The sequence below is a fragment of the Podarcis cretensis genome (assembly GCF_951804945.1).
Source record: "Podarcis cretensis genome assembly, chromosome: 8".
Lineage (NCBI taxonomy): Eukaryota > Metazoa > Chordata > Lepidosauria > Squamata > Lacertidae > Podarcis > Podarcis cretensis.
This window is the reverse complement of record NC_137177.1, coordinates 32,017,656-32,039,816: the sequence shown is the minus strand read 5'-3', so window position 1 is coordinate 32,039,816 and position 22,161 is coordinate 32,017,656. Positions and strand designations below refer to the sequence as shown.

Below are 22,161 nucleotides of genomic sequence, written 5' to 3'. Positions count from 1 at the left end.
AGTCTTTAAACCTCTTTTGCTGACCCCTCCCCTAATGTAGTTGCACTGGGTGTGTGGGGTGCTGCTGCTGCTGGTGGTGGTAGCAACACCATTCACCATCCTCACTGCCGGGTCCTGGGCAAGCATTTAGCAGTGGGTGAATGACAAAGCTACTTCTGACAGGCCGAAAACAGCAGTGCCACCCATGGCTACAACTGCTGACAAGGGCCCCAGTGGGGAAGGGTAGGGAGCTTTGGCACTCATTCCTTTGGAATGCATGGGAAGCCCCTCCCACTTTTGGAGGGGAACACAGAGGTGTTTGTGCATCCCCAGAAGCAGCTACACCCCAGAACATTCCCCAACAGTGTTGTTGAAGTGAGGATGTGCAGTGTGGGAGAAAAGGGTGCTAGTGGCTCCTCCCAGAGAATCTCAAAATTGATATGGGAAGCAGTTGTGTGGAGATACATTGACAGACAGTTGCGAAGTTCTTGACTAAGCTACTACAGTGGTACCTCAGGTTAAGAACTTTATTCATTCTGGAGGTCTGCTCTTAACCTGAAACTGTTCTTAATCTGAGGTACCACTTTAGCCAATGGGGCCTCCCGCTGCCACCTCGGCGCGATTTCTGTTCTCATCCTGAAGCAAAGTTCTTAACCTGAGGTACTATTTCTGTGTTAGCAGACTCTGTAACCTGAAGCATCTGTAACCCGAGGTACCACTGTATTTCCTTACCATAAGCAAGTCAAAGTGCGGGTCTTAACCTTTAAAGCTCTAGTGTGCTTGTTTATTTAACAAAATGTCTGTACTGCTTGTTCTCTCAATGATAATTTTTTCATTTAAAAGATAGCAACATAGCCGCCTAACAAATGAGGCTGGGGAAGGGAGAGGGCTCCACAACTTTGGTGTCAGTGTAGAAAAGGCCCTGACTCCACCTCCTAACGTGAGAGAACCTGCAGCTTGGCCTCAGCCAAAGATCTTAATGCAGGGGCTGTTTCATATGTGAACAGGTGATCCCTTGGAAACCTTGACCCCTGGCCATTTAGAGCTTTATATATCAAACAAGCCAGCAACTTGAATTGCATGTTTGCTTGGTTGCTGTTGCTGTTGCTGTTCTTGTTGTAACTATTTGCTATAGGCTGCTGGGGTGGCGGGGTCAATGCTAATGGAAAAGCAGGATATTAACCCCAGTCCTCCTAATGCTGAAAAGAAGGCACCTGTGCCAACCTGAACCAAAACAGGCCACAGAGAAGCAAGAGAGAGATATCAGCATCTCAGGGAAACTCCAAGGTTCGCAGAGATACAAAACGATGACATCCCCTTCAAATAAACCCAATGAGGATTGAGCATGCTCAGTGGTCTCTAGAAACCAGGGCACGTGGAGTGTTAATTAGAAAAGAAAACTGGGAAACAGGGCGGGGAGTTAAATGGTCTTCTTGAACCCCTTCACAATTTATAATATGCTGGAGGTGAGCATGGATGGAACAGGAGCTGTCCTGTTAGGTGAGAAGAATGCATTGCAACATTTTGTGACAGCTCCCCATTGTATTAAACAATAGCCAGTTCCAAGTTTGTCCAGGAACTTCATCACAATATTTGAACACTGAACTTGCACCCCAGGAGTGGAGGATTCCATTTGGTCCATATTTTAAAGTAAACAGACCTAGTTTGCTGTTCTTCGAAATATACCCATTTTGAAGTCACTTAAATTGGATAGTGTGTTTTTCTGAATTTTGCAATGCTTACCCCAAAAATGTGTTTGGAGGAAAATGCATGATAAAATGTGCATTTTTTTGGGGGGGGGGGAATTGTACAAGTTAGGGAAACGATTGCAAAAGTAGTGAAATCTTGGGTCTCTTTTAGGGGACTGAATGGACTAACCATAAAATCCCTACCTCCCGCGATCCTAGGACTGGCTGCTCAGATCACTCAGATAGATTCTGCACTGCTGGTCTGATGGGGGCCCTTGTTGTTTACCTGGTACAGCTCTCTGCTTTCCCCAGCCTTGATAGCTAGCAACCAAGAGTGTGCTAGAAAGCTCCACCCATGGAATGTTTCTTTTGGAGATTCCTCCTCCTCTGCCTTGTCCTCACTCCCAGAGTGCCGGGAGGAGCCTCTGAGCTTTGATGGCTCTTAACTGGCGAAAATATTTTTTTGATGCTTCGGAAGGAAGCAGCAGACTGGGAAAAGGCCCGTGAGGAAGCCAGGACTCTTACCAGGTAAGCGTGTTTGTTGTTTTCCCCCCGTCACCACTGTAGGGTGAAATGTAAACTAGCCTGTTGAGAAAAGTTTGAGCTGCTGGGAGGGGGGCAGGAAAAGCAGAACAGGGAAAGGTTGTAGTGTAGGCTTAAAGCATATGTTTTGCTTGCAGGATGTATCAAGTTTCACCCTCAGCAACTCAAGTTACAGCTGGAAAAGAGACCCCCAACACACACACACACACACACACACACACACACACACCCCTCTGAAATCCTTGAGACCTGCTGCCAGTCAGTGTATGGACAATGCAAGTTGGACCAATAGGCTGGCTCAGTATGAAGTGGTTTCCTATGTTCCTATGGAATGACTCTTCAGGGCTGGAGCTCAGATTTGCAATGTGGGACCAGGCTGCCACTGAGGCTGCCCTGAAAACTTTCTCCTCTTTGGAGAGCCTGAGAAACCCCACATATTTCAGGAGAGGGGAACTGGACTTTGCAAACTCTAGTCCCCTCATGCTTTAATTTACACTGGCTGTAAAGGTATCAGCATGCAAACGGCAAAGAGTCTCATCTGGATTTTTGCAAACAAACATGCATGAGTAATATTCTCTTCTGTAAGCTGGGTGGGTGTGGTGGAATGTCTTCCATGTTTGCAGTGCTTGTGGATGCTTGTGGGGACCTTGTGGGGAAGTGCAGATCTTGTTCATTAGTGCCTAGCAGATCCCAGTGGAATTCTGGTCAGAAAACAAAAGCACAACATTCAAAACCATAGGGTCGCTCGTAACTGTTCAAATGGCATGCTCCTTTCATGCTGAGAAGCATGGGACTTGTAGTCTACTCGGCAACTTGAGTTGGAAAGTAGGGGAAATGGCAAATTTTGCGCACCCCACCCTTTCCCACCTCTAGATCCTCACGATGAGTCTTTCACTGTTTGTGAAAGGTGTGCCGTGTGAATGGTGAGGTGGGCTGCTTCCGCCTTTTATTTAAAAAAAAATGCTTCTCCACAGTAATAAGAAAAGTATTCTTAAGAAAATATTAAAAGAGAAAACGCCATGCAAGCCAAAGAGAGTTACATCACACCAGAAATATTCAACAATGGAAAGGAAAGAATGAAGGAAGGTCTGAACTGCCACAGACCCATCATGCCTCACTAGCTGGCTCACCCAAAACCCTACCTCTCACTCTCTCCTCACCTTCAGCGTCATCCTACATGCTCCAACTTATTTACAAGGGACGATCCCAGTTCTCTGTTACTTATGCCTGAGAAATCACTGTTGGTTTTAAGGGGTGCCTTATTCAAATCTTGCAAGTGAGAATTGATAAGAGTTGTGCTAGTGCTTGGAAAGTTCATACTTAAAAGGAACTGGTTCCTTTTTTTACAAAGCAGGCTATTCAGTTCAGCTGTATTCCAATGAACTTTCTAGTTCTTAAAAACTTCATCCTCAACATTTGGAATATTACAAGGTGCTGTGCTGAAGTACAGGGTCCAAAAGTAAGTCAGGGTTCACAAGATGTCTGACAGACAGAATGTCAACAGATGAAGTGTTCTTTATTATTGTATTTCCATAAAAGCAAATGCTTGCCCTGTTTAATTTGTGCCAGTTACACTGCTATTAAAGGCACATGGCATCATTCTCTTTTTTCCTGTACCTGTATTTTTCTGTGCAAGCTACTCCTGTTGGAAGAGAATGGATCTCTCCAGCAGGGAAGATACAGGAAGTGCCTTACATTCCTTCCTTCTGATTGTTTAGCAACAGTGATTAAATGACTAAACATCCTTAACAATAGCAGCACCTGTATATCTGCCTAATAAGCCCTAAAGCATTGCCTCAATGTTTTGCTTTCTAACTTTATCAATATCTGATTTACTTACTGTTTTTAAAATGAAAAATAAGAGTCCAGACCTCCTGCTGCTGGGGGAAGAGCATGAACGTGAAGATGAAGTAGAAATCATTCAAAGTTCTGCCCCAAAATGAATTTAATTGACTTTTAGTTCACCAATGAATTACCTTCAGTTGTAGTCCAGAGATTTTTGAACTGTGAACTTTGTTCAGCTGAACTAATTTGTTCCAAGCACTGGGTTGTCCTCTTTCACAATTCAGCTTCCTCCCCTGAGCTAAATATTGGAGTGGAGAGGTGAATGAATCGTTGTTGCACATGTATATAAATGCATGTGCATGAACATTAAGTCAATGTGCTATGCACAAACAGGCTTCTTTGGCCTCCAGATGCTGTTAACTAAAATTCCTTCTTCCCTGGCCATTGGCCATGCTAGCTGAGGCTGCTGGGAGTTGGAGTCCAACAACATCTGGGGGGATAACAGGTTCCCCATCCCTGCACTAAGGTGCATTTTTAACTTTTTGTAAGATAGAAGACAAATAAATGTCTTTGAATAAATTTTTAAGGGGAAGAGCAACTGCTCTCCCTATACATAATTTGATGCAGAACAGGCTATGGCTGAGTTAAGAAATAAAGTGTACAAATGCTTCAGCAATGTACAAAAGAGGAACTGAGGCAAGTGTCAGGCAAGATCCTGGCCTTGGTATGAGATTAGGGGTGTGACTCACATGCAGCTCCCTATTGTCATATGTGAAGTGTTGGATGGTATCTCACCCTTGTTTCTATCAGCTATAATGGTGCACCACTCCTGTCCTTATTTCCTTCCAAAACATAGCATGCACAATGTATGTGGGGCTTCCCTTGCACTTGGACCAGAATCTGCAGTCGGTGCAGAATGCTGCAGTATGATTGCGGAGAGTAGTGAGATCCTACAAACATGCTACACCTCTTCTCAAAGATCTACACTGGCTGCCGATCTGTAACCACCATGCATAGCTGTCAACGTTTCTCTTTTTTTAAGGGAAATTCCCTTATTCTGAATAGGATTCCTTGCAAGAAAAGGGAAAAGTTGACAGCTATGCCACCATGGCCAAGTGGGGTTTTGAACCCAGGTCTCCAAGATCCTAGTCCTCTAACCACTGCACCACACTATCTCTTGTATTGTAACAGGAGGGTCTGAATAATGGCCAGCATGTAGGTTCTGCCATGGCAATACACCTTTCTATTCTCCAATGTTTCTTGCAAGTACCAGCTCCATCTGAATGTTGTTTCTAATGCTGTGTGCCACGTGGTAGGGTTTGGAGCACCCAGATTCCACGATTTCCATCAACCCCATATCTATTTCCCCTCAAATAATGTGATAGGTAATGCAGGGTGAAGGCCTATGTGCTGTTTTCCACAAAGCACACCTGTTCCTCTCCAAACACATGACAACACCATTTTGCCCACAGGGCACCTTGAGGAAATGACAAGAAGACGGGTGCTGGAACTGTCCAGACATGAGATAGGTACTTAAAATCTCGTGTCACCTCTTTTGCCTCCCAAAATATGTCACTTCCCATCCTTCAGGGAATGGCCTCCTGGATTGAAAAGCTGAATCAGCCATGCAGGAAACTTCATCCTTGGCTTAATTACATTCCGCCTACATATTGTACAAAAAGGTGATTGGAATTTGGGGTGCTCAAATATTTCACTATAAGCATTTTAAGCAAAACAACCTAATTTACACTGTCCAGGTTAATATATGGATCAGAAATCAGTCATCCTTAGGTTTTCACATTTCTCAAAGTTTTGGGACCCAGTTCTTGGCTTAAGAAAAGTAGCAAAATACATACAAAAGTTTGTATTTTAGGTTAAAATTTGTATTTTACTGTAAAATGTGTACATATTCCTTATTTACATCCCAACTTTACACCAAGAAGCTCAAGATGACATCAGTGGTTTCCCCCTTCCCATTTAATATTTACAACAGACCTGTGTTAGGCTAAGAGATACAGTAGCTGACCCAAAGTCACCCAGTGAGCTCCACAGCTGGGTGGGGATTTGAACTCTGGTCTCCCAAGTATGACACTCTAACCACTACATTATACTGGCCCATCTCCCTGAACATACAAAAGTAACAAAAGTAAAGTGAACTTTCATGCACTTTATTGAAAAAGTTGCAGGTTGATGTGGAAAACACAAGCATTCTTCAAAAATTGCATATTATTTTGCAATGCAAATAATTTTCTGCCCCTTCAGTTTTGCTGGTGTTCAATTATGAGCCTGCCGTGTGCCATTTTGTGAGGATTTCTTTTTTGAAGGCCAGAAGAGTCCCCTTTCAAACTGTGTGCATTTTGTTCTCACTTTTAATGTAAGATGCACTTTACCCATCAAGCACCCATTTCCCAATGCTTTTCACGGCATTTCCCATGAAACACACATTTTGTACCCTTTTTCCAATGTAAAAATGAGAAATTTATGGGTCATTTTAAGCACACTGAAGTTACACTTCAAAATTATAGGCAAGTGTGTTGTGACCTACACACAGCTTCAGGAGTCTCAAGTCAACTCTTATCTGCTGAAGAAAGGGGACTTGAATAAATCTCTCCTCCATCTCTCACTACAACCCCGTTTGCTGAAGGACTACAGAAGCTTTGTGTAGTCACAAGGTCCCTTCCAACTCTACAATTCTTTGATTCTGTGATCTACCAGTTCACCACTACACTCAAGTACACATAACACAATGTATCTCAAGTTGGGAGTGATTCTGAATTAGCCAACCACTCCCTCCTCTTCCTTCTATAACTAGGCACTGCGTTAACTAGATGTTGTTGCGAAATGGGAGCACCCAGTTTGCTTGGAAGACTGTGCCCAGGACTTACGATGCTTTCCCTTCACCCCATTCCAGGATGTAATCTCAGCTACTTTTATAAGACATCCTGCTGCTTTGCTTCTGTTTGTTGATTCTTGCAAAGAATGCTCATTGCAGACGACTGTTTGATTGATTGACAGTAATTATATACTGCTTTTCAGGCAGGCCTCATAAAGCAATTTATATAAGATTATTACAACAATAAGCATCCTTTTTTTGTTTTGTTTTTAAAGTTACAATAGAACAGAAAAGACAAGTTGTTTAGAAGAAGCTGTTAGTGCTTCTTCTCATTCCCCTAAGGGCTCATTCTCCTCAGGGATCGATTGTCCTGTGCTGGCAGTTCAGGAGGGCAGAGGCCACTAAATGGTGGCTATTGCTCAGGCTTCTGTCTTTTCCCAAATGTGAACATTTGGGGAGAAATTTGATTCAGTTATCATTTAAAGGCAAACTCATTTGCACTTTCTGAAACAATATGCAAACTGGAATGCAGCCATCCTTTGAAATTCGCACTTCTGCAGATTTTGCAGCACCATGTAAAGGGGATCGAGATACGGATATGCTCGTACCCCTTCCAATCTGCGCCCCATCCCGAGAGACGAGGGTAGGGTGAGCAAGGATTACTCACCTCCGTCACTGGTGTTGTGCAATGCCAGGTCTATAGGCAACAAAACCTCCACCATGCGAGATTTCTTCACCTCGCAGGGGTTGACCTGGCATGTGTGACTGAGACCTGGGTGCGCGAAGGGGATACTGTTACCTTACGAGAGATGGCACCCCCGGGTTTCTCCGTCCTCCACCAGTCGCGGACTGTGGGCCAGGGGGGAGGGGTGGCGTTATTAATCCGGGAAGATTGTTCTTTCAGGGCTCTACCATCGCCATCGATCCCCGGCATTGAATGTGTTGGCCTAGTGTGGGGCTCCGAGGTGAACTTGGCTGTCTGGCTGGTGTACCGGCCACCTAGCGCACCAGCAGCCACCCTGTCAGGCCTGCTGGAGGCGGTGGCCGGCTGGGCCTTGGAGTTCCCTAACCTATTGGTATTGGGGGACTTCAACATCCATGCGGATGCCACTCCCTCCTCACAGGCTCTGGACCTGGTGTCTTCCATGGCGACACTAGGGCTCTCCCAGTTTGTTTCGGGCCCCACACATCAAGCAGGCCACACGCTGGATCTGATCTTTGGCGTCGGTATAGATGTGATCATGTTTCTTTCGATGAAGGTGCCATGGTCTGATCACTATGCTCTGAAAGCCAGGATTGACGTTCCACCCCCACCCTGCTTAGGTGGCGAGCCGATTTGGGCTCGCCCGCAGAGGCTGATGGACCCTGATAGATTCCATCAAGCCTTGCGGGACCTTTCTCCCCCTGGCGACTCATTGACTGAGCTTGTTGAGGCCTGGAATACCCAGCTCCTGGCAGCCATCAATGAGATCGCACCTAAGCGCCCTCTGCGACCCCGCAGAAACCGGGCTCCCTGGTTTACCGAGGAGCTCCGGAAAATGAAGCGGGACCTCAGACGGTTAGAGCGAGTATGGCGGGGTGCCCGTGACGGAGCTTCAAGAACATCTTATAGGGTTTTTATGAAAACCTACGAGATGGCAGTGAAGGCCGCTAAGAAGTCCTACTTCTTGGCCTCCATTGCATCTGCTAGCTCTCGCCCGGCACAATTATTTAGTATAATTCGGTCTTTAACGTCCCTCGAAGGACAGCCAAATTTAAATAACAATTTGACACACAGCTGTGAGGCATTTGCGAGCTTTTTTGCGGAGAAGGTCCTGTTGCTCCGCCATGACCTCCCTGCCAGTTTGGATACAATAAAGGAACTGGAGGCCCCTCGACTGTCCTCGGGTTCTGTATTGGACCACTTTGACCGGATATCCCCAGCCGATGTGGACAGACTCCTCCGAGCTGGAAATCCCACCACTTGTCCTCTCGACCCGTGCCCGTCCTGGCTGATTAGAGAGTGTCCAGACGAGGTGCGGGCCCCCCTGGGGGATATCATCAATCTGTCCCTTGGCACCGGGACATTCCCAGGGGAACTGAAGGAGGCAGTGGTGTGCCCGCTTTTAAAGAAAACATCATTAGATCCCTTAGATCTATCCAATTACCGCCCGGTTTCGAATCTTCCATTCCTGGGTAAGGTGATTGAGAGAGCGGTTGCTGAACAGCTTGGTAGGTTTCTGGATGAAACATCGGCTCTGGATCCATTCCAGTCCAGCTTCCGCGCTGGTCATGGGACTGAGACGGCTCTGGTCGCCCTAACAGATGATCTCCACAGGCAGCTGGATCGAGGCGGGTCGGGGCTGCTGATTCTTCTAGACCTGTCAGCAGCCTTTGACATGGTCGATCACGAACTCCTGGACCACCGCCTTGACGACGTGGGGATCCAGGGCACAGTCCTTCGATGGCTGCGCTCGTTTCTCTCTGGTCGGGGACAGAGGGTGGCGCTTGGGGGGGGAATTGTCATCCCGCCAGTCCTTGGTGTGTGGTGTGCCCCAGGGTGCGATACTCTCCCCGATGCTTTTTAACATCTTTATGCGCCCCCTCGCCCAGCTTGTCCGGAGTTTTGGGCTGGGCTGCCATCAGTATGCTGATGACACCCAACTCTATCTGTTGATGGACGGCCACCCTGACTCGGCCCCAGACACATTGATCAGATGCTTGGAGGCTGTAGCTGGATGGTTACGTGGGAGCCGGTTGAAGTTAAATCCTTCGAAGACAGAGGTCCTCTGGCTGGGACGGGACGACATGGGACTGAGGGGGCAACTCCCATCTCTTGCGGGGGTGCAATTAGTGCCAGCAGCATCCGTTAAGAGTTTGGGTGTAATCTTCGATACCTCCCTCTCCATGGAGGCGCAGATGACAGCTATAACAAAGGCGGCATTTTTTCATCTCCGCCAAGCTAAGCAGTTGGCTCCTTACCTCTCTCACCCTGACCTAGCCACTGTGATCCACGCGATGGTCACCTCCAGACTGGATTATTGTAACTCGCTCTACGTGGGGCTGCCCTTGAGACTGACCCAGAGACTCCAGCGGGTGCAGAATGCCGCAGCGAGACTCCTTACGGGGTCTTCGCTTAGAGATCACATTCATCCGGTGCTATAGCAGCTGCACTGGCTCCCGGTGGAGTACAGGATCAGGTTTAAGGTGCTGGTTTTAACCTTCAAAGCCCTATACGGCCTAGGGCCCTCATACCTACGGGACCGCCTCTTCTGGTATGCCCCACAGAGGAACTTACGGTCTTCAAATAAAAACACCTTGAAGGTCCCAGGCCACAGAGAGGTTAGGCTGGCCTCAACTAGAGCCAGGGCTTTTTCGGCTGCGGCTCCAACCTGGTGGAACACTCTGTCACAAGAGACAAGGGCCCTGCAGGACTTGACATCTTTCCGCAGGGCCTGCAAGACAGAGCTGTTCGACCTGGCCTTTGGTCAGGGCGCAGCCTGACTTCCTCCTTTGGCAATCTTTACAAAACTTTAGTTTATGGTTGCCATCAATTTTGATTTTAATTAATTTTTATAATGTTTTTATAATGTTGTACTGTTTTAGTGTTGTTAGCCGCCCTGAGCCCGGCTTCGGCTGGGGAGGGCGGGATATAAATAAAATTTATTATTATTATTATTATTATTATTATTATTATTATTATTATTTGCTAAAGTAAAGTGTGCATAGAAATCTACATATTAGTGGAAATAAACATGTGTGTGCGTGTGTGTGTGTGTGTGTGGATGCGGGTGGCGCTGTGGTGTAAACCACTGAGCCTAGGGCTTGCCGATCAGAAGGTCAGCGGTTGCTGGTCCCAGCTCCTGCCAACCTAGCAGTTCGAAAGCACGTCAAAGTGCAAGTAGATAAATAGGTACCACTCCGGTGGGAAGGTAAATGGCGTTTCCATGCACTGCTCTGGTTTCGCCAGAAGCGGCTTAGTCATGCTGGCCACATGACCTGGAAAAACTGTCTGCAGACAAACATCAGCTCCCTCAGTCAGTAAAGCAAGATGAACGCCGCAACCCCAGAGTCGTGAGGAATTTTTTATTTAAAAATAATAATATATTGCGTGGACAGGCGGAGTCCCCAGATCCCGTGCGGTCCCTCCGTCATGTGGAATAACGACTCAAGACAACGTGCTATGGGATTAAATTGGCCACAACTTTATTAAATTTCAAATGTGAGTAGACCTTGGCTCAGGCATTGGGCGTTCTCCCTCCCCAGTCCCCAGCAACACTTCCCCCAGGTGGGATTGGACAACTGACTGAGGTAGGCGGAGACCTCCAGGTATCCCACCTGGGGGAAGGCAAAGCCAAGCCTATGCTGTTGGGGCCGCTCCAGATCTAGGGGCTGCACGCGTCCACGCAAAGGGCGCCCCCTGTTTTAAGCGGGGAGCGGTCATTGCAAACTGATGAGGAAGTGTGGAGAACTTGGGAAACTGAGAAATAGAAATGGGAAGCTTGGTCCATCCATCTAACTACAGCACTTTTGGTTGTTATGGTTTATCACTAATATTTTGTTTCTTGGACCAGAGAGGGACATGGAAGGATTCCGACCTGAAGAGCCTGTTGGTTCATCTGATTCACCTACTGTGGGAAGAGTAGGAGGGGATGCTGACCCAGATGATGCAGACAGAGTGCATGACTCATTCCCACTGCCACCTCACTCCATTAATTGTGGTTGCTAGGCTGTACCTGGCAACTACTCGCCTTTGTCTGATGAAACTATTTGCAAAAGAAGGAAATAGATTTGGATAGAAGCATAGCCATGAAACTGCACGTCTTATGTCCTCAGCACAATCTCTCAAGGCACATCCTTCAGGACTGAGTGTGCAAAAAATGGCCATCCAGCTGATGTTGGACTCCAGTTCCCATCAGCCCCAGCAAGCATGGCCAGGGGTCATGGATAATGGGAGTTGTAGTGCATCAACATCAGGAGGGCTAGAGATTCCCCGCACCTGATCTAACCAGTTAACAGTCAATTTTGGCATCTAAAGTATTTGTGAAGGGGCAAAAAAAGAGATGTGCACAATTTTGCCTAGTATGTGCATATTGCGGGACGCAGGTGGCGCTGTGGGTTAAAGCCTCAGCGCCTAGGGCTTGCCGATCGAAAGGTCGGCGGTTCGAATCCCTGCGGCGGGGTGCGCTCCCGCTGCTCGGTCCCAGCGCCTGCCAACCTAGCAGTTCGAAAGCACCTCCGGGTGCAAGTAGATAAATAGGGACCGCTTACCAGGGGGAAGGTAAACGGCGTTTCCGTGTGCGGCTCTGGCTCTGGCTCTGGCTCTGGCTCTGGCTCTGGCTCTGGCCAGAGCCGCTTCGTCACGCTGGCCACGTGACCCGGAAGTGTCTCCGGACAGCGCTGGCCCCTGGCCTCTTAAGTGAGATGGGCGCACAACCCCAGAGTCTGTCAAGACTGGCCCGTACGGGCAGGGGTACCTTTACCTTTATGTGCATATTAGCAAGTAATTTTCTTTAAATTTCCTCTATTTTTGCATGTCATTTTCATTACTGCACTCTTTAGTCTTCTTTTGTGCTAATATGCACATCTTTAATGCACTGTTTGTTTGGAGTTCTGAATCAAAATATGGAGAAGTGCAAATTTTGAAGGGGAGAACTGTATTCCAGTTTGCATATTATTTCAGATGTGCATTAACATGTGAACAGTTTTTTCTACCATCCCTTCATGCAAGCAATCTTGTTTTCTTGGATAAGAGATGCATAGCGTCATGTACTAGCACAGAAGAAGTTGTAGAGTTGGATTGGGATGCAAACACACAAAGAAAAGCCTGATAGGACTGGAGAGCGATGGAGATGGCAGTCAAGCTTTAAAAAAGTGTGTAAAGCAAATACGGAGGCAAGAGAGGGCGGGAGCTTCAATAAAATGGGTTTCGCAAAGCAGAGTGGGCAACTTAGATGTTTCATAAATAAATTGGCCATTTGGCCATTTGGGGGTGATCCAGCAAGATTCTTCTTACATTGTGTTATTTAACAATATTTATCAACTAATTAATCAACAGAAACCTCAGAACGGTTTACATAAAACAAAATCATTCATGGGGAAATACTGATAAAAGCAAAGTTTAGAAAGCAAGAAAAATAAGATTTTATTAAAATATAGATAAAATCGGTTAAAAAAAAAGAAAAGTACCTAATAAAATTACATGTCAGGGTAAGCTTGCCCAAACAAGAAAAGTGTTTATCATGCATTTAAACCACTACAGCTGAAGATTCCTGCCTAATATTAAAAGGCAGGGAGTTGCAGGGAGTAGGTGCTACCGCACTGGAATATTCATTATGTTCTTAGCGATTACATTTAAATTCATCACCAAACGTAGGTGCCTTATAAATGTTGTATAATTATTATGATTATGATTGTTTTATTAAATTTCTATGCCACCCTTCATCCAAAGATCACAGGGTGGTTTACAATACAAAAACACAAAAATGCATACTGCAATAACAAACAAAAACAATAACACATACACACACATAAACACACACCCCATGCAGTTTAAAAGGCCATGTTTAATTAGCCAAAGGCCTGGGAATGGAGGAATGTTTTTTTGCCTGGTGTCGAAAGATGAGAGTGAACAAAGTGATCACACAGAGATCACACAACAGCAATTCCAAGCAATGACCACACACACACCCTTCCCTCTCCGCCAATGTCCTCCCAGGTCTTCCGCTGATTCTTCCATGTCCATTATTTCTCTCCTTAATCATTTAACACAGGAGTGGGGAAAGTAGTGTCCTCTGGGTGTTGCTAGACTGACCATTCTTGACCATTGGCCATGCTGGGGCTGATGGAAGTTGTGGTCCAGCAATATCTGAAAGGCCACATGCTCCCCAGCCTTGATGTACTGCCCTGCATTGTATCATTCATTCATTCATTCATTCATTTACAAAGCATGAGAATCTGAAGCTTCCTTAGATGGGCCAGTGGTCTGACTCAGTATAATTCTGTACAGTGGTACCTCTGGTTATGAATGCTTCTGGTTATGAACACTTCAGGTTACGAGCTGTGCTAACCCAGAAGTAGCTGCTCCTGGTTGCGAACTTTGGCCCAGGTTGCGAACAGAAATAGCGCACTGGAGGTGCACACGCAGCAGGAGGCCCCATTAGCGAAAGCGTGCCTCAGGATAAGAATGGTTTCAGCTTAAGAACGGACCTCCAGAATGAATTATGTAAGTTCGTAACCAGAGGTACCACTGTATTGTCTACCCAGCAGTTCTCTTAAGGTTTAAGACAAGAATTTGCCCAGCCCTATTTTGGGACACCAGAGATGTCTGACATCAAAGTATATGCTTTTCCACTGAGATTTACAATATAACACATTTGATAAAAAGCAGATTAGACAGAATCACAGAAGAGAGGTCTTTTGATGCGTAACACGCATGGTAGTTCCAGGGAACTGCTATCTGGAGCAATAATCATATAACTCTGAATAGTGAAGCACATCAGGTAGAGATTAGGGCTGGGCAATATTAGGTTTTCAACACTGCAGTGGATCGCCAGCCAAACATCGCAGTTTGGCGATATGCCACAATGTTGAAAAAGCTGCATTGGCCCCAGCCCTTGTGGCGCTGGGTGAAACTGCTGCAGCTCTCATCATGGGAGCTGAGGCTCTTTCACCACAGTGCCTTTTTAAGTTGGGGCCGATGAAGCTGGACCAAGATGGAGGGAGTCCTGCAATGGAGCCTGGCAGGCTCCGTCAGCCGGACTCCCTTCCCCCTCACTGGCCAAGGGGAACGGGGGTGGCAAGCAACCTCCTCCTTGGAGAAAGAGGCCTCTTGCTCACCGCCGCTGCCCCCTCCCCACTGTGCGAGCCCAAATCTTTTTCCTGCTTGTACGCTAGCAGGAGAAGGATTGGGGCTGCTCAGCAGGGGAGCAGAAAGCGCCCTGCCCCCAACTGAGTGAGCCCAGATCCTCCTCCTGCTCTCATGCAAGCAGGAGAAGGATTGGGGCTTCCTCAGCTGGGGAGTGGGAGCAGTTTAACAGCGTCCCCAGCACACTGAGTGCTAGGGGTCTCAAGAGCGGTGGCGGTTTCGCCAGCGATATACCACTGAGTGAAACCGCCATCACGGTCTGCCCCTCATACCGGTTCTGGGAGATATATCGATAACTCGCCCAGCCGTAGTAGAGATGCAGGAGAAGGTCATTCAGAACCTACCCAATTTGCACTTCCTGAACCAATATGTGAAAGAAAACGTAGATATTCTTTCTGCATTTTGTGATGTAGCTCTTGCACCCACCCACGCAAAAATGTACAAAAGTGCATTATATTAGAGAAACTTGTTTATAATAAGATGTGCAGTGGGAAAATCACATTTAAAAATCAGTATATTAAGAGAAGTGAACCTAAAACTACAAATGTTTATGTGGATATATAGATTGTTACATACCACCCCAATCTCCAAGCGGCGCGAGATTCCAGGGGTTCCAGGCACTTACCCAGAGACTGTGTTTCCTTTTGGGAATGAGGCATAGCAGAGAGTCTGGTGCCTTTATGATATATGGTTTATTTAAACACATACTGTATGCAACCTGAACCTACAATGCAGAGGCTCACAGCATCAACCAAAAAGGTTTTGTTTCTCTCATAGCTGCGGCCTTGGATTCAAACAGAAATCAAGCATAGATCTGCCTCTCTGGCTTTCCAGCTTGCTGATTTAAGTTCAAATCCCTGCACACATGAGGCCTCATCCCTGGCTTTTGTCCTTCTCATCCTCTGTAAATTGAGTGAGGGGCCCCACCCATTTGCCATCTCCCACAGAGCCTCTTAATCTCCCTTAATGGCTCATCACCCAGGCTATCACCTCATGAGGAAGCTAGCCTGGCTTAATTAGATTTTAACACTTGCTGGATCTGGGGATTAGAGGAGTCTGGCACTCCAAACTCATAACAATATTATCAACTGATGCAGAAATGGGGCAAACTGAGAGAAGCCAAAATCAACAGATTTGTCCCTCCTAACATGAGGGCAGAAAACCACCATCTCACCCTGCTTTTGAGCATCCGGAGGCCTAAGCTTGGCTGTGGTTGGAAACAAGTTCTGGAAATGGAAATTCTGTTTGCTCTAGCATGGAAATTCTTATGCTGTGGTCTTTGTGCTAGGTCTGTGATGAATTCGTAAACCTTGGCTGATTTTATAGATTAAAGATGAATTATTTTGTAGAGACATATTTTGTTTCCACTTCCCGGTCTCTCACCCTGTGATTTTCTATAAGGGATTCTTAAAGGAGAGGGAAACATCAGTTTTAATGTTATCTTCTCATTTACTGAGGTGGTAAGTAGAGTTGTGTAGTGACCACAACATTCACCTTGTATCTAAATCTGTAGCATTCGTAAGCAGCCCAATCTTTTTCAGATCTATTCTGTGCTCTTCCAATACAATTTGTTATTTGGCCCCAAATCCTTTATGTTAAATCTGAAACTTTGTTTTGCCTCCATTGACTTGTACAGAGAATCTGGAAACAAAAAACAAATAAGCAAGCAAATCTTTTCACGTACGTGGGTGAAATTTACAATCAAAGGAGCCCCTCCAGAGTGGATTAAGCCTGCCAATTGTCATGCAGATCCAGAGAGGAGTTTTTGTGCAGGGAACCTTTATTTTTTTTTATTTAAAAAGTCTCTAAATTGTTTATTTTCTGCCAGAATTGGATGCAGATTGCAGACATGGTCTCCCCTTCTGAAGAGATGAAGCTTGCCAAATTTCCGAAAGATAGGTGAGTGGTTCTCCTGCAAGGACAGGCATTGGAGGAAGGAACAGAAATCACACACAGCCCTAGTTTTGGGGGGAGGGGCACTCAGTTTGAGGGACATGTGGGAGGTGCCCCTGCATTAGATACCCACCAAAACTCTGACAAATGGTTCCAGGGGCAATCATAGAACTGTAGAGTTGGAAGGGATCACGAGGGCCATCTAGTCCAATACAGGAATCCTTCACCCACCATGGGGTTCAAACCCATGACTTTGAGATTAAGAGTCTCATTCTGTACCAACTAAGCTATCCTAGCTCAGAGTTATTGCACTGGAGTTATTATTTTTTTAAAAAAATGGAAAAGTCAACATTTTCTCACTGTGAATAAAATAGAGTTCTGTTGTTTTAATTGTTAGAGAGAGAGAAATGACTCAGTAACTACCAGGCCACCCAAGTAGTTTACCTGCACAGCATCTTCCCTACTTTAACAGCTAAAATTCATGTTCACTTAACACACATCCAATTATTGTGATTGGAGTTCACCAGGAAAATAATTCACTGTGACTAAAAGCTAGAGCTTTCTGTCAAAGTGAAAGATTCCCCACACCTCTCCAGTTCTGCCCTCTCAAGCTCTCATTGTTCAGCTTGGCTTTGTTTCTCAGAAAATACAGGGGAAACCTGAAGCAAGAGAGATACTCCAGTGGGTGGGGAGTCCCTCATTTTGTCCAACATTGAAATGTGAAATAATTCCCCAACTCTGCCTCGTTAATTGAGATATACACAGAGCTGAAACACACCCCTGGTGGCAAACTTATTTTTTGTTTGTATCAGTTGATGTGAGACCTCATATGGTGGTACTTCTCCACTACATATAGGCACATACATTCATGTTGACAGCATTTCAGAGAGAAGACTCAGATGCAACTCTTCTTTGGACGTTCTGCCAAAATCTGTTGGGTTCCACCTCAGATTCACCAAACATCAATGGACTCTGCCCCCGGCTTCTCTTCCAGATAACTGCCCTGTACCAGGACACTTCTATTAAGGATCCAGAAATTGTCAGCCCCATGTTCCTGAGATGATAATGTTGCCACGTGTCCTAACATTAAAGAGGACATCCCCAGTTTGAAGGGCTACCTAGTCCAAGTCCAAGTAACGAAACCCTAAGAAGGGAAAACAAAGGTCTTGAAGTTGTCCATCAATAGTGAGGAGGCAGACAGTCATTTGAGCAGACGTATAGGTCACTTAGTCACAGCCTTCCTTTGTTGTTGTTGTTTAGTCATTTAGTCGTGTCCGATTCTTCGTGACCCCATGGACCAGAGCACGCCAGGCACTCCTGTCTTCCACTGCCTCCCACAGTTTGGTCAAACTCATGCTGGTAGCTTCGAGAACACTGTCCAACCATCTCATCCTCTGTCATCCCCTTCTCCTTGTGCCCTCCATCTTTCCCAACATCAGGGTCTTTTCCAGGGAGTCTTCTCTTCTCATGAGGTGGCCAAAGTATTGGAGCCTCAGCTTCAGAATCTGTCCTTCCAGTGAGCACTCAGGGCTGATTTCCTTCAGAATGGATAGGTTTGATCTTCTTGCAGTCCATAGGACTCTCAAGAGTCTCCTCCAGCACCATAATATATGGCAAAATATATTGTAAAGGTAAAGGGACCCCTGACCATTAGGTCCAGTCGTGACCGGCTCTGGGGTTGTGGCACTCATCTCGCTTTATTGGCCGAGGGAGCCAGTGTACAGCTTCCGGGTCATGTGGCCAGCGTGACTAAGCCGCTTCTGGCAAACCAGAGCAGCGCATGGAAACGCCGTTTACCTTCCCGCCGGAGCAGTACCTATTTATATACTTGCACTTTGATGTGCTTTTGAACTGCTAGGTTGGCAGGAGCAGGGACCGAGCAATGGGAGTTCACTCCATCGCGGGGATTGGAACTGCCGACCTTCTGATACCAAGTCCTAGGCTCTGTGGTTTAACCCACAGCGCCACCCATGTCCCTAAAATATATTGTACTTCTGCTTAATTGTACTTCTTCCTATATTTGCATCAAACTATGTAAATCTCCATATACTGCAAACCATCTATGTAAATCAGTGCCCTGTGAAATGCCAAGTACCCAGTGTTTCACAGCAGAACGAAATGGAGACACTCTTGAGAACTTGCAACACCATTATTCTCATCAATGGTCAATGTTAGGCACCTTCATCACACACATACACCCGTTACACACTGCAGAAAATCTGGAGACTCTTTCCTTCCAGTAGCACTTCTTCCTTCTTAGGGAGATGAGGGCAGGGTGGGTTGTATATGGGTTATTTCCTGGCCTGTAAGAACATGTAGCAAGATTGGTTGAAACATTCAATCCTCTGGGTGAGAGGCACATGGTGTGGGAGTAGTAGAATGAATGGATTTTGAAAACTATTGTTGTTGTTTAGTCGTTTAGTTGTGTCCGACTCTTTGTGACCCCCATGGACCAGAGAAAACTATTAGGTCCATAAATTGCTATAGGTGTTTTCTAGCCCTGGATCTTAAATCAATTGTGCTTTGTGGTGAGGAGAGGGGCATAGCTAAACCCAGAAAGTTCTACATGCTGTGATTAGTGGTGGGCCAAGTTCCCTTGACTTGTCTTACAAACCATTCATTTCTTCTGAACTTTTCTGGAAAATGTTCATAATGCAGACTTATTTGTTTGTTTTTCTGAGAAAGCTTGGGGGGGAAAACAACTAGGTGAAGCTCATGGACACACACTTTTCAAGCAAGGGTAACTGGTGGCAGATACAAGAGAGACAAAAATCCTGCTTTTTATTGTAGCAGGCATTTAACTGAAGTCTGATTTTATAATTTAAACTGATGTTCCCCTTCATTCTGTTGCTGTAAGGTCTGTACGCCACTTAAGAGATGATCATAATTCAGCACGTCCAAAGTCCCTGATTGCAAATTCACACCATTATAGTTGATATATAGCTATAGATGATATAGATGATATAGATATAGATATATATGGAATTATGACTTTTACTGTAACCTGATATGAACCTTCAGGAGGGGAGATCAAATCGGGTAGACATGGCAGAATGGATACGGAAAGACAATGGAGCTTGTACATGAAATGGCAAGACTGAAAGTTAAGGGAAGCGTCAGTTCTTTTTGGTTCTTTCCATCTCTTTGATGTGATTTAGGACTAGCAGCAAGGTGTTGTTGACAACTTCAAAAAGGTGTGGGGAACCTTTGACCCTTCAGCTGTTGCTACAGCTCCCATCAGCCCCAGCAACCATGGCCAATGGCCAGGAATTATGGGAGATGTAGTTCAGTAACACAGGTTCCACACACCTGATTTAGAGGTTGCTTTGCTAGACATACATAGACATATATAGCATTTCTAACTCCATCATCTTATTTCTTTTCAGGTATTTCAAGTAGAAACCAGAGGCCATGAACTGGGGAGTCTTTCAAGGGCTCCTGAGCGGGGCAAACAAATATTCCACAGCCTTTGGACGTATTTGGCTCTCAGTGGTCTTCATCTTCCGGCTTCTAGTCTACATAGTGGCAGCAGAGAAGGTTTGGGGAGATGACCAGAAGGACTTTGACTGCAATACTGAGCAACCAGGCTGCCCAAACGTCTGCTACGACCATTACTTCCCAATCTCCCACATCCGCCTCTGGGCCCTACAGCTCATTTTGGTTACCTGTCCTTCCTTGCTGGTAATCATGCATGTTGCCTACCGAGAAGCCAAACTGGAGAAATATAGGAAGAAGGTTGGAGCAGACTATGCACTGCGCTATCCTCCTGGCAAGAAGCGTGGAGGCTTGTGGTGGACCTATTTCTTCAGCCTCATCTTCAAGTCTGCTGTGGACATTATATTCCTTTTCATCTTCTACCACGTGTACCCAAACTACACACTCCCCAGTGTGGTGAAATGCTCCCTCGAACCTTGTCCCAATGTTGTAGACTGCTTCATAGCCAGGCCCACAGAGAAGAACATCTTCACCCTTTTCATGGTCATCACTACCTGTGTTTGCATCCTCCTTGGCCTTGTTGAAGCCTTCTACCTTGTTGGGAAACGATGTACAGAGTGTCTTGAGCCCAAAAATGAAAGCCACAGGAGGCAGGGCAGTGAATGGATGAGAAGAGAGGACACTTGCTCTCTGCCCAACAGCAAACATGACCCAAATGAAGTGGGTGTGCAGGTGTTCCATGGTGCAGATTACAAACCATCTACCTCCATCATCAAGGCTGCTCCACCTTCCCAGAGAACTCTAAGCACATAAACTACCCAGTCAAAATTAAATCCTGGGAAATTTGATAATGGAAACCTTATGAAAAAAACAATATGACTTCATTCTCAGAATGAACAGTGCCTGCTGCTAGGCAGGACATTTGCATGATGTGCCAGAAGACATGTCAGAGTATTCCAATAAAAACAGTAGACATTGCTGGTGCGCACTTATTCATCCCATGTCTGGAAAGGAAATCATTGCAACAAATTTGTCGTTGTCGTTCTCAGTCCACAAATGATATGCGATGATATGTAACTGATGGTGTTTTCTCCCCCCACCCCCCAAAAAGTATTATGTTTCCTTTTAATTGAAATGAATAGGGAAGAATGACATGATTGGGAATAGGGAAGAATGACATAAGATTGTGCCACAGTGAGATGACTAATGCCGTTTTCTGTCAGAAGCCAAAGTGCAGCAGGAGGGAAACAGAGCTGCTTCTGGAAAATATGTGATGGAACAGAAAATAGTGCTTTCTTGCATCCCTTTGTGCAAGATGGAGATGGAGAAAGGAATGGCCTACAGTATTTCAGGCCCCAACCCAGCTCAGGCTGTTCGATTTTTTGATGTCCATATTTGATCCAAGAATATATTAAATAGTCATTTCAAAATTCACTAGTTCCCTCAGCTCATTCCATCTAAACCACTTACATTGTACACTGTCCCATAACTCATCTAGTCAAATTTTTAAAGACCTCCCCACCACCAGTGAAAGGTGGCTAGCATACTTGGTACTGAGATCTCAGGAGTGAAAAGCAATATTGAAATAAAGATCACTAATGGAGAAGAAATGGTGTTGGTCTAGTCCTGTTGCAGCACTGCAGTTCTTATTCTGAAAAATATACACATTTTCTATTTTTTTATTATTAATATTATTTATCGAGAGAGAGGGAGAAAGAGAGTCATATACTGTATAACATACACAATAAATGGGATGCGGGTGGCGCTGTGGTCTAAAGCACTGAACCTCTTGGCCTTGCTGATCAGAAGGTCGGCAGTTTGAATCCCCACGACGGGGTGAGCTCCCGTTGCTCTGTCCCAGCTCCTGCTGACCTAGCATTTCGAAAGCACACCAGTGCAAGTAGATAAATAGGTACTGCTATGGCAGGAAGGTAAACAGTGTTTCTGTGCGCTCTGGTTTCCATCACGGTGTTCCATTGCACCAGAAGCGGTTTAGTCATGCTGGCCACATGACCCAGAAAGCTGTCTGTGGACAAACACCGGCTCCCTCGGTCTGAAAGCGAGATGAGTGCCACAACCCCATAGTCGCCTTTGACTGGACTTAACTGTCCAGGGGTCTTTTACCTTTACCTTTACACAATAAATGTATACATACATAT

General features: G+C 45.7%; 1 protein-coding gene across 2 annotated transcripts; it reads left to right on the top strand.

Annotated features, from left to right (window-relative positions):
• The first annotated feature begins 2,050 nt into the window (after positions 1-2,050).
• LOC307221061 (gap junction beta-5 protein-like) lies at positions 2,051-21,612 on the top strand. 2 transcript variants are annotated; one of them, XM_079985243.1, is made up of 3 exons: positions 2,051-2,195; positions 16,503-16,573; positions 19,954-21,612. In XM_079985243.1, the coding sequence occupies exon 3, from the start codon at positions 19,979-19,981 to the stop codon at positions 20,813-20,815; it is 837 nt and encodes a 278-aa protein (XP_079841369.1). In that variant the 5' UTR covers positions 2,051-2,195; positions 16,503-16,573; positions 19,954-19,978; the 3' UTR covers positions 20,816-21,612. The 2 variants fall into 2 exon arrangements, with proteins under 2 accessions (XP_079841369.1, XP_079841368.1); XM_079985242.1 differs by lacking the exon at positions 16,503-16,573 and having other exon boundaries at positions 2,052-2,195.
• The last annotated feature ends 549 nt before the right edge of the window (positions 21,613-22,161 follow it).

Bases quoted from the DNA above. Each gene is read 5' to 3' on its own strand.
- LOC307221061 (XM_079985243.1), top strand. From the start codon at position 19,979: ATGAACTGGGGAGTCTTTCAAGGGCTCCTGAGCGGGGCAAACAAATAT.